General features: G+C 40.6%; 1 protein-coding gene and 1 long non-coding RNA gene across 5 annotated transcripts in view; one reads left to right on the top strand and one right to left on the bottom strand.

Annotated features, from left to right (window-relative positions):
* ADGRV1 (adhesion G protein-coupled receptor V1) overlaps positions 1–16720 on the top strand; it is a 246448-nt gene that overhangs the window by 50837 nt on the left and 178891 nt on the right. For all 4 annotated transcript variants that reach the window (XM_081212310.1, XM_081212311.1, XM_081212312.1 and 1 more), the window contains 10 exons: positions 1150–1279; positions 2422–2499; positions 4405–4544; positions 5838–6447; positions 8256–8471; positions 8685–8900; positions 9493–9737; positions 10467–10648; positions 11414–12222; positions 14100–14309. In XM_081212310.1, the coding sequence (XP_081068436.1) occupies positions 1150–1279; positions 2422–2499; positions 4405–4544; positions 5838–6447; positions 8256–8471; positions 8685–8900; positions 9493–9737; positions 10467–10648; positions 11414–12222; positions 14100–14309 (2836 nt within the window). The remainder of the gene's footprint in view (positions 1–1149; positions 1280–2421; positions 2500–4404; positions 4545–5837; positions 6448–8255; positions 8472–8684; positions 8901–9492; positions 9738–10466; positions 10649–11413; positions 12223–14099; positions 14310–16720) is intronic.
* Positions 1–16720, bottom strand: part of LOC308597000 — a 272467-nt gene that overhangs the window by 92467 nt on the left and 163280 nt on the right. The gene's annotated exons all lie outside the window — the stretch shown is intronic.

The following is a 16720-nucleotide window of genomic DNA, read 5'->3' as shown; positions in this document are numbered from 1 at the left end:
AATTTGGAGATTCCATGGAGCCTCCACTCCTGTTACAGGGAGTCATTCATGCAGCACTCAAACTTGTTCTGTGCCCTGGATACTATGAATGATGATACCCATGAGGTGGTTTGATTGACTGCATTGCACATGTGCCTGGGCATCTGAAGCAATTTCAGAAGCTTCTTATTGTCCATGCAATTTTCTTGCTGTTTTGAAGGAGGGAGGAAGGAAGGAAGGATGCCTAACCTTTATGTAGTACAGCCAGCATATTGTGGAGTCACAGTTCATTCGCCATTACAGCTGAATTCCTAGAACTGGTTTCTGTCCCAGGAGGACAGCCTTTTGGAGAAGGGAAGGGCGTGCCTCCTGGGTGAGGCAGTGGGGCGATGGTTGGGGGGGGGGAGATTGATTGATTGATTGATTGATTTATGGCTGCAAGGCTGATTGACATTTCTGGCATATATCTTGTATAAGTTTCTTTTTCTGCTAACATATATCTAGTATCATTGAGTCATATTTCACTGTTTGTTTTTGTACCTTTTTATTTATTTATTATATCCTTATTGTATCTATTTTTCTGTATTAGGAAATGCTGCTTTTATCTGTTAATGATTTACTGTTGTGAGCTGCTTTGAGCTCAGCTTGGTTTCTAGAAAAGGGACATACAAATATTCAATCAAATCAAAGTGTGATTTGGCAGGCAAGGGGTGGGGACTATCAGAACCCACCAATTGTCCTGTGGATTCTAGTAAGCCTCCTAATAATCTCTCAAATGTGTTGGAGGTGCAGGAGCAGCCAGTGGGGAGGGATGCTGTGGACTTGGCCTCCTGGTGTTATCGTGTACCAGAATGCAGGGGGCAGACTAGGGTGGTGAGGTCAGGGATGGTTTAGGCATGTGCCCAACCCACTCAAACCTCTATGTTGTCCTTCCCGCCTCACTAAGTTGGTATGTAGCAATGCTGCTGCCCGGAGGCCATGTCTACATCACTGCCTCTTCCTGCTTGGCTTCTCTTGCCTGCATGGCATATCTACCCTGATAAAAGCAAGCTTGTCTAAATAATACAGTCTGTGTAAAGTTTATTTCTGATTATTTCTCTTTTATCAGTCAACTCATACTGATACAATGGCAAGTTTTAAGCAAAAGTATAAATAGCCTTTTTACTGCAGGGTATTACAGGCACCTTGGAATTTCTGCCAGGAGAAAGATACAAGTACATTATCGTTAACATTACAGATAATTCTATCCCTGAGCTGGAAAAGGCTTTTAAAGTGGAACTGCTGAATCCGGATGGAGCAGGTACAGGTTCATAGATCTGCTTTTCTCCACATGTACATGTTAGGTTTTTTTTTTGAAAGTTTATTATACCCAGACCATTCGTGGAAACTTGATATTTCAAAGGTTTCCATAGATTCAAACCCCCATCCCCAATGTAGATTACTAATCTCTAATATTCTTATGTTCATTGCATATCAACATTATTGCTGAACACAGAGCAGTGTTCCATAGAAAGTTGGAATGGCCGAACACTGCAGGTAGCATGAGATCATTGCCACCTAATGGTCCACCTTAGTGCAATTCTTTTAAATGGTGGGAGGTATGAAATTATATGAAGTCATAGGAGGAACAACAGAATATTATACTGAGTCCAAACATTGGGGCATCTAACTCAGTTTTGTCTACACTGACTGGCAGCAGCCCTCCAGGGTTTCAGGCAGGCATCTCTCCCAGCCCTTCCCGGAGATGCCAAGGTTTGAACCTGAGGCCTTCTGTATGCATACCAGGTGCTCTACCAGTGAGCTTCTACTCTAGTTGCCATGTTCATTTTAGCATCAACCAGAGCTGAAATTACCGCTTATTACTCACTGTTAAGTTCTGCTGTTGTGCTTGTATAAGAGCTTGGAGCACCATTAACTTCTTTTGCAGGAATGCTCATGTTGCTTCTCTTCAAGAATAGGTTCTTTTCTGTAGGCACCACTTTGAATAAACTTAACATTCAGTACCTAAAAGCATTAGGGGAGGGATTTCTTAAAGAAGCAGAAAAGCAACGTGCTTAAAAGCCAGCTAATTAATTAAATCCTTTCTTGTGTGCATTTGTGTCATTGGCTTTTGCAGCACCCATTATCCTACTAAGTTTGCAGCAGTCTCTTTTGTTTATGGGCTCTGTCATTTCAAACTTATATTCTCTTCCACTTCTAAAATATCAAGGATCTGTCACTGATGCCTCAGTACCCACAGTTGGGTGAAATAAATCAGTAGTATGTGTCTCCTGTCTTCTTAGCTTTTATCAGTATTCTATAAGCTTGCAAAGCCTTTTAAAGTTTTTCAGGAATATCTTCTTCATTTGCTTTTTTCTCCAGAGTTGTGTTAAAGTGCTTTTTCTCTCCTGCGTTTTATGTATGTGTATGTATATTTGTGTATTTCTGTGTGTGTCCTTGAAGTTGCTGAGCTCTTTAATGAAGCCAGTGGTAGTGGTGATGGGGACTTGGACTTCTTCCTTCCTGCTGTCCATCAACGTGGTAAGCTGCTTATTCTGAATTTTCATCTGAATTGACTACTGAAATGTTTTGCCGTAGCTGACATACCTTGCCATGGTGTTTTCCATGAGCTAGTTGGGGCTTTTTTTGGCTTCAGTGATTCAGCTCACTGACAATTTCTTTGTAAATAATAAGTATTTTGTGTTATTCCTTTCTGCCAAGTATCACCTTATACTGAGCCCGGCCTTGGCTGGGGAGGGCGGGGTATAAATAAAAATTATTATTATTATTATTATTATTATTATTATTATTATTATTATTATTATTATTATTATTATTCTGATCATGTTTTTCTTGGAATTGTCCCACTGTCTTCAGTGGGACCCGCTTCCAAAATCTGCATCAGTTTACAGGTTGGGTTGCATTTGACCTGTTATAACTTCTTCTTAGACGTACTCTGAATAATTGTCACATTTCAAAGTAAAATATAATTTGAAACTAGTAGTTTGATACAGTAGCTGAAAATCTGTGCTGATACAGAGTACCTGATTTTGACTGGTTTGTTTTTTTCAAGTATTCTAGTCTAAAACTAATCACACATATTCAGAAGTGCTTTGATCATGTTGTCTTGCTGTTTTAAAATTTCATGCTTTCCTAGTTATGTCAGGAGGCAGATGTAAAGCAACAGTAGGAGAAGGGAGCCTATTCTTTCCTCGCAAGTTAACTTGGAGGAACATGTTCCCATGAAATCCATTTTCAGGACAACATTGTCACTTCCTCTTAGGAATATAATTCCTTCAAGGTTTTTAAAGATAAAATGCCAACAAAAACCCCTTCCTTATTTAACTCTAATTAAAACACTTAATCTGGAGTATTGTTTTCCCCTCCCTGTTGTCTTCTCTCTAGTGATCCTTTCCTCCATTTTCATGATAGCTTATTGTCTCTACTTTCCCAAACCTTTTAAAAAACCTCAAAAATGCAAATTTTTACCACTTCTCTCTGTGTTTTTTCTTAGATTGACAGTACCTGTATTGATTGTATCATTTTTGTTTTGTTTCATACTGTTAATTTATTTTTGCAGTATAATTCTTCAAAAGCATTCCCCCCCCCCAAGCTATTAAAAACAAAATGCTGTTCAATAGTGCTATGGCCAACAGCTTTGTAAATGTGTAATTGGATAAATGTAAAAAAAGAGAGCCCTCTTCGGGTATTCATCCTGGACAAGGGAAGGCAAACGTGTGTAGATGGAAGGGGGTCCCTCATGTTGACCCCATCCAAACATTGCTGGGTCTGCTTCCTCCACTCCTGACCTTGACGTATTTAGCATGTAAAGGTCTGAAGGTGACTTGTTTTCATTTAGACTGGTAATTATAAGCCTAAAAGAACAGACCTATACATTTTTTTAGTTGCAAGTCTGGCTAAAGACCTATAACCCAAGCAAGTATAAGCAGGTTTACAGCCTAAATCTCTGTTAAATCATGTCTGTTCAACTTCCAAAACATTTGACTTTCAAGGCGCGGCTTCTAATTGGCTGCAGGAGCATCCTGCAGCCAATTGGAAGCCACAGAAGCTGCGCTGGACATTTGGCTTCCAATTTTTTTTTTAAAACCGGAACAATCAACTCTGGTTTTTGATTGTTTAGGAGTCGAAACGTTTGAGTTTACAGGTGTTTGGCTTCCGAGGTTCCACTGTAATGACATTGGGAAACGGGGGGAGGGAGAACAGCTACCATAAGTCAATTGGATGTCATATTCAAATGCTAACTTTGATGCCGTTGGGAAGAAGAAGAAAATATTTTATTAGTATTTATAAAGTACCGGATTCCCATTGACCATTCCACACATTGATTGAAATAATTGATTCATTCAAGAGTTTGCCATTTCAGATTTTCATCTGTGCCTTTTCAGATATTGTGTAAATCATTCCCCACCCCCTTTGTATCAACAGCCAGCCTGGGAATAGCATCTCACATCATAGTCACTATTGAAGCCTCTGATGATGCTCATGGTGTATTTGAATTCAGTGCCGAATCCCTTTCTGTCAATGGATCTGAACCTGAGGATGGAGGTGGAACAGTCACGCTTGAGGTCAAGAAGTTTGAGTTTACAAGACATGGCATCCCATTTAACCATGCTGTCTCTAGAGCAAGGCTGGGGAGCTTTGTGTAATTTTGCAAAAAATAAAATTTATTTAGTTGGCAGGAACACCTGATTCTGGGGGTGGGATCTGAGTGGTAGGGACTGGCTGGGGCAAAACTGCATATCTGATTTCTGATTCACTTACAGCAAGCTCTCTAGTTTGACTGATACTCTGGTTCACTCTGTTTGCAAGATACATTGGCCTCCAGATTATCATATCATGACTTTGATTATCTAGAGAAAAGGATTGTATAAATTGAGATACCCATCTGGATGCTGTGCCTATGATGGTTTTCAATTTCTCAGACCTTTGTAAGCACAACACTCCTCTGTGGAGGCCTGCCATGTCTAATATGTGAACAGATCTTCTATGGCAACACAGATATAGAAGGCAGAGGAAGAGTTTGGGGCTGTGTGATGAATCTATACTGGTGAATCAGTTTTTCTGTTCTTTAGGGTGGAAGTAATCCTAGATGAAAGAGGGATGGGATGTATTAATGTGATTTCATGAAAGAGCATACTCAGCAAAAAAGAGAAGAAAATAGGCTCCATTTTAAAAATCATGTTTCCTTTTACAGCTTACGTATAATGCAGGAAGTATAGCTACAAAAAAGAGTCACACTGATGCAGCTTCAGCATTATGAAGGAAAATCTGCATGAATGACATACTCAAAGATCAGGAATCTTCCTCTTTTGTATTGAGCTAAATATTTATACCATTGCATAGAATTCAGAGGTCAAAACAAGGGGAGGAAGAGGCAATGTGTTAGATCCGTAAGGCTGATTTGGCCGGTAAATTCAATGTACGGGGTAAGATTGTGTATGTCTGAGGGTATATCTGAGCTGCATTAAGCACCATGTTCCTGTGTTTGTGGTGGCTGCTGTTTGCTCGTTCTAAATGTGTCACCTTGGCCCATATGCAGAATCTGCAGTTTTACACACCACTGCTCATCAACATTGAGGAGGTTTCTGCTAAGTTTTAAAAGAGCAGGTTTTGGTTGCAGCAAACAACACAGACAGCCTTAACTCAGCTACCCTGCATAAGCAAGGCAGTTGTGTTCAGTGATTTGGAGTTTGTGACATGGTTGTCTCAAATTCCTTGTGCTGCCCCTAAGTGGCCAACATGGATCCAGTTTACTGTGCGGTAAAGTGGCATGGAGCATCTCAGAATAAACAACTCTGAGAGTAAGGTTTTTTGACCTTCACAATGCAACAATAACAATTTACCCTTTTGCTCTTCAGGTTGTCAGAAACCATGGCGCCTTGTCCCAGGTAACTTTGCATTGGTTCATAGTGCCTGATGATACTGATGATCTATCAGCTACCACTGGAAACATAACTTTCAATATAGAGCAAAGAAAAGCACATTTAACAGTGCAGATCTTGCCTGATGAAATTCCAGAACTAGACAAGACATTTTCAGTTTGGATCATCAACGCTTCCTGTGGACGTCTTGGAAACCACACCAATGCTACATTAACAATTCTTGCAAATGATGACCCCTATGGAGTTTTAATTTTCTCTGAGAAAAACAGGCCAATCAAAGTTGAGGAAGAAGCTAAGACCATCACCCTTACAATAGTGAGGTTAAAAGGTCTCCTGGGAGTAGTAATGGTTACATATAGAACCATGGGGGATGAGGAAGAATCACCCTATCTGCCATCAAATGTTGCCAGGGCAAGACAGGAACAAGACTATTTGCCCATTTCAGGATTTGTAATCTTTGCCACCAATGAAAGTGAGGCTACCATAGAGCTCCCTATTCTGGATGACAGTGAACCAGAGAAGTCAGAATCTCTCTTTGTAGAGCTGCTTCGTGTAACTTTGGTGGAAGGAGCCCAACATCGGTCAAGTAAGACTATATATTTCCAGACTTGCTAGATTTCCAGCAGTAGAATGTAAATGAATGTTGAAATGCCACTAACCTAGATTATGCTTTATTGTACGAAATTATACTAAGCAATGGTACACATGATTGATTTGCTTGTGTGGCTGCTTTTTTCATCTGCCCCCATGGCAAACAAAATTGCAGAATCTGCTTCTGATTAATGCCAGAAGCTCCATTTACTATGAACATAGATCTGCCAAGAGGAATAATAATAATAAAAAAGTAGCTGCAAGCCAGGTAAGTTTGTCCACCTAGTAAATGACTCCATACCACATTGCCATATTAGAAACAATAGGCTAATAAACAAATGACATTATTTCCATCAAATAAAAAAAATGGCAAGATCCTCAACAAAATACTTGCTGTTAGTGGGAAAAATATGTTGAAACTATTCAAATTACCAAGCCATGGGTTCTGACTCTGTCACTGCTTTTTCTCCCTTTGCAAGACATAAGATTATAGTGTGTCACATCATTTCCAAATACATCACTGTGTTGAACAATGGAGAATTGTTGACAAAATTTGGGGCAGTATATTGGCATCCAGCTCTTTCTCACTGTTTAAGATTTGGTGCAGTATTGTGGTATATTGATTAAAAAGCCAGTTCTATGACATGACAAGGTACTGCAGGGTAAAAGGAATGTTACAAATCAAGATAGAAGCACCAGCAGCCCTATATTCACAGTGGAAGCAGTCAGTGCCCATCATGCATAACAAAAGGTGCTTTCCACATCCCACCCACCAAATAGGGATTAATCTCTGTCTGGAAACATAATGGATAGAGAAGGTTTCTTTCTAGCATTGCCAAATGGCTGATTAGATTCCTTTGCATTCTGGGACCTTACATAACTTTTATCTTGTGGTCTTTGTGTGTTCTCTTTTCATATATATTGCAGTCTGTAACCTAGGGACATGTGTCTGTCTGCGTGTCTAGAAGTATGGATGCTAATTAGCCAGCTTTATTTAGAAGATTATATACTGATTTACACTTCAAAGTTCCCAAGGTTGTCTAATTACATTTCCTTTCATTCTTGATAAGCAGAGAAGATTCAGATATGAAGCTCTATGGGATAATTGAACTGTCATGTATATTTCATCATACGAATCCCAGAAATAATACCATAGTTGAAAATGAAATCCAGTTTCTGCTGAGCTTTGAATATGTTAGTATTCAAAGAGAGATGATGGTTCAGACCAAAGATCCATCTAAGCAAGTGTCATGTTTCTAAAAACAGATCCATTTTGGAAGCCCACAAGTCATGGCCTTCCCCAGTTGTATGTTCCCAGCATAAGGTATTCAGAGTTACACTGTCTCTGAACATGGAAGTTTTGTTTATTATAGTTCATATTTGGCACTGCCCTGTGTTATGCATTGAACTAGATATGGAGAACCTATAATCCTGTTGTTGTTGTTGGACTACAACTTCCATGCTGGCCATGCCTGATGGAAGTTGTAGTCCCCAATCTCCAGGGGACAATCCTTGCATTAGAGGCCTTGATCGGAGATGATAATAGCATGATATCAAGATTCTTGTTTTGCCATAACCTTACGTAATGCACAGCTATGATTATACAAGCTAAATTAAAAAAGAGAGTGCATTTTTAAGAGCTTGACATTATTGCTTTTATGATGGTTTTTAGCTATTTTCTTTGGCATCTATGTTAAATTTGTTGTCATTATGTAAGGTGCTGTCAAACCCTTTTCAAAACTATACTTGTTAAGGTAGTAATAAACAGGGATCTCAGATGGCTCAAATTACTTGGTATTTCAGTTTCAGATTCTCCTCGCCTTGGAGCTAAAGGGGATACCATTGCTCACATAATTATCAATGCCAATGATGATGCTTTTGGAACGTTACAGCTGTCGGCACCAGCTGTACGAGTTGCTGAAAATTACATCGGACCAATCATCAATGTCACAAGAACTGGGGGGATTTTTGCAGATGTTTCAGTGAAATTTAAAGCAGTGCCAATAACAGCAATTGCAGGTGGGTGTGAGAGAAAAAATCAGCCATAAGGCAATAGATATACTGATCTATGTAGTTTTCTAACAAACAGCAGGAATATGGATCACACTCAGCTTTTCATTTAACTTCTCAGCAATGAGAAGAAATAGTAACTTTGAATCATGAGTCAAGTACAGCTAGTAGACATTTGTTTCCAATATTGCTTAAGCATCTTTGTCATTTCTATTTATGTAGGGGAAGATTACAGCATAGCCTCATCAGATGTTGTCCTTCTAGAAGGGGAGACCAGCAAAGCTGTGCCAATTTATATAATCAATGATATCAACCCTGAAGTTGAAGAGTCCTTCCTTGTGCAGCTGCTCAATGAAACAACAGGAGGAGCATTGCTTGGGAGCCTAACTCAGGCAATTATAACCATTGAGGCCTCTGATGATCCATTTGGATCTTTTGGTAAGATGAAGCTCTTAAACTTATTCTTCTATCCTTTGAGTGGCAAATATCACAGTGGCCATTTGCTGATTTAACAAGCAGTTTCTGTTGCAAGACACTCTTCAATGAAAAGTTAAATACTACACCAGTCTTAAAACCACAAGGTTCCTTTGAACCCCCATGATGTTCTGCTATAGATTAGTGGGTTCCATTTTATGTAGGACTCCCAGGGACTTTCAAATTCCAAGGCTTAAACTGATCCCCTGTGTATTCAGTGAAGTTGGGAGACCTCAGAGAAGACCAGCCAGTGATATAAACTTTCTGCCACAAAGATATGGAAAGAAAGCAAAAAGGAATGGGGAGTAGCAAGACCCACCAGTGCAGGGATTAGGTGATATTAAATGTGGTGATGACTGTTCTCAAATGAAGTCAAAATGATTGCCTTTTCATGGAAATTCATCCAGTGTGATCCTATGTGGTGGCTTGCTACATCCACTACTTATTAGCATTCTATTTCATAAATATCTCTTACAATAAAATATGTATTAAAAAGCAAGCTTTTCCTACAAGACATTTGAAGGAAGGAAGGAATAAAAACTCTCAACTTCGCTAGTCTTTCAGATCACGGAAATCACAGTTGAAGAGCCTGAGTCTGACACAGTGAGGATAGATCTTCCAGTCATTCGTAATGCTGGAACACTGGGCAATGTGACTGTTCAATGGATAGCCAGCATTAATGGGCAACCTGCCGTCAGTGATTTGCTGGTCTTCTCGGGTAATATTCCATTTTCACCTGGAGAAACCATGAAGAACTTGACACTGGATATCGTGGCTGACGATGATCCAGAAATTGAAGAGGTGAGTTCAGCAGTCATATAACACATGACCAGAAACATTCATGATTTCTGTTGTCTTGTAAGTGGTGTGTTATGTCTCTGATTGCTTGGGGGAAACCCTGGACAGGAGGCAACTTAAGCAGCTGTGGGGAGTGGGGACCTTCAGTCTCAGCAACTGCTTCATGGGGGCAAGACTTACCAGAGATGATTGGCTGTGTCCATTAGGTCTGGCATTCCTGTGCAAAACGTGTTTTTGCTAATGAAGAGTTAATTCCAACCTGCACAGTGTGATTTATTGCTGGCTCGCTCATGACACTGAGGAAAACTCATGGTGGTGGTACCTAGCAATCTCCCTCTAGGGGCCTAGACTTTAGATAACTTTAGATAAATCATACTGCTCTGTTCTCATATTGCTGTAAGTGGTATTTCTAATGATTTTGAATGATATCTGTTTCTAGTACCAGTAGGAATATGGAGTAAATGTGGTTTCTTAATTTTGCTACACTAAACAATAAAAGGATAGGTAATTTGGTAACTGCTGTAGCATATGTTAGTCATCATGAACATTGAAAGCTGAATTGAGTTGCTTGCTTTTGTTTATACTACATTTCTAATAAGCAGCATAATAGCCTAAAATTAGGATACTTTTGAGGGGGGGAAAGTTTTCCAGTACTTGTTTATCATCTGGCTCAAACTAGACATTTTCCCCCACCATCAAGTTATTTCAATGAGAATCTAACATGCTTTGTAGGTTATCAGAGTGGAATTAATTCAGGCTTCCAATGGAGGTACTATTGGACCAGATGGAGTGGCAAATGTGATAATTCCTGCCAATGATAAGCCATACGGCACAGTTGCCTTTCACCAAAACTTGTACCGAATTCAAGAGCCACTGGAGAGGAGTTCAGTTGCAAACATAACAGTGAAGAGAAGGTCTGTTTAATACCTTGGTCTTTTAAGTGTACTGACTGAATTATTCTGTGTTCTCCTGCTATTGTATTGTTAGGTTTGCTTGTAAAAAAACTGTTAACAACAACAACAAGAAGAAGTGGTATACTATATTTTTCCCCAGGGGTATGCATACCCCTAAAAATTTTATGAATCTAAGTTTGGCCTCATTTAAGGGCATTATTTCAATAGGAGTAGGAAAATGAGAGTACTCCTAAACATTTTTAAGGGGAAAAAGCACTGCTTATAAAACAAGTGAGCACATGGGGGAAAGTGGATTTAAGACTGAGACCAATAGCGGCTCTTATGATCTTACACCTGTTTAATCTGAAATGTGTGAGATGCTGTGGATAAGAATTGAGGATACTAAGGGAAGCTCTTAAATGAAGGAGGTCACAGAGGAAAGACTTCCAGCCCAAGCATGCACCAGGAACAGGCTTGCTTGTTCCAACATTTGCTTACTCACCAGGAGAAGTCAACATAAAGGACTTAGGATTTAGACGTGAAAATGATACACTCTATAAGCTTGTTCTTCACACTTTCATTTTCTCATCCCATTGCCACTTCTTGCTTTCCCAGTTTTCTGAGTTGATGTTGCATTTTTAAATAAATGAGAGTGGTGATAGTTTTAAAAGTTGTGTTTAAATAATGAATATTTTTGCAAAAAAAATAAAATTTCTTGTTTGTAAATATTGTAACTAGAGAAACTGTCACAATTAACATAACCTCCTTGCTTATCACAATTCGTAGTGGTGGAAGATTTGGGCGGTTGCAGATTTTCTACAGCACTTCTGAAATTGATGTTGTAGCTCTGGCAGTAGCCGAAGGCCTGGATGTGCTGTCCTACTATGAAGCTGCTGTGCAAGGAATTCCAGACACAATTGAGATGACCAAAGTGAATGTTTCAACTAATGACTCATTGTACAATTGTGCAACTCTATGCCTGAAAGAGCCAGCATGTTCAGCCTTCACCTCTTCCAATGCCTTTGGAATTCCTTCATGCGTTTGGGTGGCAACTTGGGATGGCCCAGTAACCAACAAGTCAGGATTCTGGACGTACAAGAAAAACCTTACCACCGTATCATCTCTTTTTAGTACCCAAGCAATTGCAGGTAGTGACTATGAGTCTGTTACAAGGCAGTGGGTGATAATGGCCGAAGGAGCAGAGTTTGCAAATCTCACAGTTACCATACTTCCTGATGATTTTCCAGAAGTGGACGAGAAGTTTGTCATTTCTCTGTTAAGGGTTGAGCTGCTGAACATCTCTGCCAGCATTGAAGATCATCCAACCATAGGACAACCAAACACCTCTACAGTGGTCATACTAATGAATGGAGATGCCTTTGGTGTGTTTGTGATCTACAGCATCAGCCCCAATACAACAGAGGATGGTCTTTATGTAGAAGTTCATGAATGGCCTCAGAACACTGTGCAGCTAATGATACACAGAACAGAAGGTAGTCTGGGACAGGTGATACTGGAGTGGAGCATAGCTGGTGGCACAGCTACCCCAAATGTGGATTTCATAGGTGAAGGGGAAATCCTGATTTTTGCAGAAGGTAAGAAGTTTGGGAGGATACATAATAATAGCACAATACATAAGAACACAAAAAGAGCCTGCAAGGGCCAAGGGCCCATCTAGTCCATTGTTCTGTTCTCACAGTAGCCAACCAGATGCCTGTGGGAAACCAGCAAGCAGGATTTGAGCAAAAGAACACTCCTCTCCTGTGGTTTCCAGCAACTGGTATTCAGAAGCACTGCTGCCTCCAGCTGTGGCGCCAGAGCATAGCCATTGTGGTTCTAACAATCAATAGCTCTGTCTGTTGTACAATCACTGTCCTTCAGATCAACACTGAGTGAAGGCAGGCCAGAGCCTGCCATTATGTAGAATGAGGCAACTGCCTCAGACAGCAAATACTGTAGAGCATGGAGTGGCAAGGAGGTGCCGAAGGACAGAGTTATGTGTGCCATGTGGCCTGCCCTACACCCCACAAAGTAGCCTGCTGCTTTCTTGGGTACAGCAGAGGACACCCATCACAATTATATGGAATATAAGAGGCATGTTTGTCTTTTGCTTCAGGCAGCCAAAAGTCTTGGGCCAGTCCTGGCCGAAGCCTATGTGATAAACAGAGCAGGGAGCAGACACACTCTTTGTTCTTAAACCATAGTTTAAATTCAACGAGTATATAAAACATTGTGCAAACTCATCAGATAAAGAGGTTATTTGTCATCTAAGGTGTGTAATCTCAAAATTAATCCATATCACAAACACCCCACCCCAAATAGGAGATAATATTTCAGTTTCTTCATGGAATACAGTGATACCTCGGGTTAAGAACTTAATTCGTTCTGGAGGTTTCTTAACCTGAAACTGTTCTTAACCTGAAGCACTACTTTAGCTAATGGGGCCTCCTGCTGCTGCTGCACTGCTGCCACACGATTTCTGTTCTCATCCTGAAGCAAAGTTCTTAACCCGAGGTACTATTTCTGGGTCAGCAGAGTCTGTAACCTGAAGCGTCTGTAACCCAAGGTACCACTGTATATCCATGGGTGAACTGGTCTTGTGAACAAGGCATTCATCCTTGCAAAATTTGAGCTGGCTCATATGTCACGGTTGATTATTCTCCACAAGGTAGTACATTTTTGATCAGAAATAGTTTTGTGTGGTTGTATATATTAGCAGATATGGCCATATGAATATATTGATTTGGTTGAAATATATATACCTCATCTTTTTACTGAAGACCCTGAGGCAGCTTGCAGTATATTTGAAATGCAATAAAATAGATTAGTCTGGATGACTGAAGCTCTCACTGGGTTGGGACTCTGTGACAGGGAGAGTAAAAGAAAACAACTCGGATCTCTAATCAGCAAAGGTAAACTAGAATCATAGAATCATAGAGTTGGAAGAGACCGCAAGGGCCATCGAGTCCAACCCCCTGCCAAGCAGGAAACCCCATCAGAGCACTCCTGACATATGGTTGTCAAGCCTCTGCTTAAAGACCTCCAAAGAAGGAGACTCCACCACACTCCTTGGCAGCAAATTCCACTGTCGAACAGCTCTTACTGTCAGGAAGTTCTTCCTAATGTTTAGGTGGAATCTTCTTTCTTGTAGTTTGGATCCATTGCTCCGTGTCCGCTTCCCTGGAGCAGCAGAAAACAACCTTTCTCCCTCCTCTATATGACATCCTTTTATATATTTGAACATGGCTATCATATCACCCCTTAACCTCCTCTTCTCCAGGCTAAACATGCCCAGCTCCCTTAGCCGTTCCTCATAAATAAACATATTAAATGCTACCATGAACTGAATTTGCTCTGCTTATATGTTAGCCCCCAGAAAGCTGTTCAGTTTGTTTATTTTAAGCACTGGGATGATCACTGCTGAAACAGTGGTAGCACTGATTGCTTAAAAGCCTTTCATTTTTTTTGTCAGGTGAAACAAAAAAGACAATCACATTGACAATTCTAGATGACTCTGAACCCGAGGATGACGAAAGCATTATCATCAGTTTGATTCACACTGATGGTGGCAGTCGTATTCAACCCAGCTCAGATACGGTCACTGTGGTTATTCTGGCCAATGACAATGTGGCAGGAATTATTAGCTTTCAGACATCTTCGAGATCTGTTATCGGTCATGAAGGTGGGTTCCTCTCCATTTTCACTACTCTCACTCTGTGTGCTATCAATCCATTTGCCTATGCTTTCTCACAGTAATGGCTTACTTTGATTTACCACATAGGTTGAAAATGAGAAAAGAAAATTCTGAGAGGGTCTTTAGCCGCATATATCGTTTATTTCTATAGTGCATCAGAAATCAAACAAGCAATAAACTTTTTTAAAAAATCCCTAATGAGGAAAGAGGAGAAACAATTTCATTGTCCACTATTTTGTAGAGATTCAAGGTCAAACTAGACATGATGCAAAACATATCTCTTCATTTAATTTGCACATTTTGCAAAAAGCAAATAACAGCCAGGCCAGGCCATGTGTGCTAATTATTGGGATTACAACAGGTGGGAAGGGGAAGTTTTACCCTTTCCTTATTTGCTCTGGTCCTGATGAAAACCACTTTTCTGGAAAAAAATAATAATTTGTATTTGGAGGAAATCCATAGTGGGTGCCAATGGAATGAATTCTTTGTAGAAAGCATTTTCCTCAGAACTTGCAACAGGAGAGAAAATTGCTAAATCCACCTTCCTTACCTGCTGCAGTCCTGATAATCATCAATCCCGCTAGGGACTTCTATTTGCAATAAAAATGTGCACATTAAAATGCTGGGATTCATTTGACATTTACTTTGGCCCGAGTTTTGCTGCTTACAGTTCATGTGCAAGCCTCTGTTTAAAAACCCCATTCAATTTCTTTGTCTCTTTCACAACAAATTCTGGAAATATTTAATATATATAAATAAGCTAGGCCACTTAAGTGTTAGTAAGGACAGATTCATGTCTCTTCAATGGCACGTGAGCCAATCTACTACACTATTTCGTAGCAAGAATAGAGTTTGTGCAGTTCCCTTGCTTCCAGCAATATTTAGCCATTTACCTGGGCCATGTGAGACTTTCCCACTTCTTTCCTGAACACCTTTGCTTCTAGGTGACTCCCATTGATGTTAAGAAAGCATCCTGCCATGGTGTTGCTATGCTATGCCTACGACTGGAATCTCTTTCCTTTGCTGAAGGCGCCGAGTAGCTAGGTCTTTATATTTGATTTGCTGTAAGAGGCTTTTGTTTGCAGCTGTCTGTGACCCTTAAGTATATGAATTGTTTAATTTCATTATGGATAATCAGTACAGTTAATGCACTCTTGGCTGTTTTCTAACAATAATGACAGCAGTAGCTATAAACTGTTGTTATACTTAAAAGGAGTATTTCTAATCCATAAGGAAGAACATTCTTAGTGGCAAGGTAACAGCATCCAGAGCACAAACACCTATGTTAGCTGTTTGTAAAATCTCTTGAATTCACAGTGCTACCCTAGACCACTTTAGCCAATGGATTAAGTCAATGGGATTTGTTTCCAATTTACTATGCTTTTGGCTGCATGCCAACTCCTGGGAGCAAATCTACAGCTGGTGCCTCTGATCATCATCAGTGGTATACAAACAGAGGTGGTAGTGTACCAATCCTATACATGCATACATTGTACTCAAACTTACTTCCAAGCAGACATGTTGGTAAACTGGATTCCTTATGAATGAAAAATAGCAATATTATCATAGGCGCCGACTCCATGGGGCTTGAGGGGGCTCGAGCCCCCTCAAAAAAATTTTTGGGGGGGCTCAGCCCCCCCAATAATCTCAGGCGGGCGCCCTTCCAGCAGAGCGCCGCCGCCGTCCCCCGCCTCCTCCTTCGCCAGCCAGCCAGCCGCGCGCCCTAATCGGAGAGCCCCGGCCGGAAATCCCGCGAGAACAGGGGAATCCCGACTGGCCACACCTCCCAGCCAGCCAATCGGCTGGCTGGGGGGGCGTGGCTTGCCCTATTTAGGGCCGGAGCCACTTATTTGCATATTCATGAGCTTATTTATTATTCATGAGCTTTCCCGGGCCCCCCCAATATTTTTTCTAAGTCCGCGTCCCAGAATATTATGTTACCACTGGTGGAAATTAGTCATGTGTAGTCAAACTAATGTGAGATTGACATTCCTAACTGCACACCCTCTCTGCCTGCAATGGTTGGAATTGACCAAATCTTGTTTTGTTAGTATTTAAAATGTGGATGGGGGGACCTGCACGCCTCTTTCATGTTTTTGATGCATTTTCTGATACAGTGCTGCCTTCTCTTGGAAAGAACGGCAGTAACTGTTAAGCAAAAATCTGCATGCATTAGATGCACTTTTACTAAAGGTTCTGCAGGCCCTGTTATATCAACTGCCTAATCTATGTATATATCTCTTGTATGTGAAAGGTCATTGTTACCGTTTTTGGGAAGTTTCCACATAGGTCACCATGGTTGATTCTGTGCTGCTGTATGCCTGAGCTTTCTTACTTTTCTTTCCCACATTAATGGCTCTCATGAGCATGTCAAAGCAGCTGTAACCTGACATGCTAAG

Source organism: Podarcis bocagei, assembly GCF_964188305.1.
Source record: "Podarcis bocagei genome assembly, chromosome: 11".
Taxonomy (NCBI): domain Eukaryota; kingdom Metazoa; phylum Chordata; class Lepidosauria; order Squamata; family Lacertidae; genus Podarcis; species Podarcis bocagei.
This window is presented reverse-complemented; position numbering and strand designations above follow the sequence as displayed.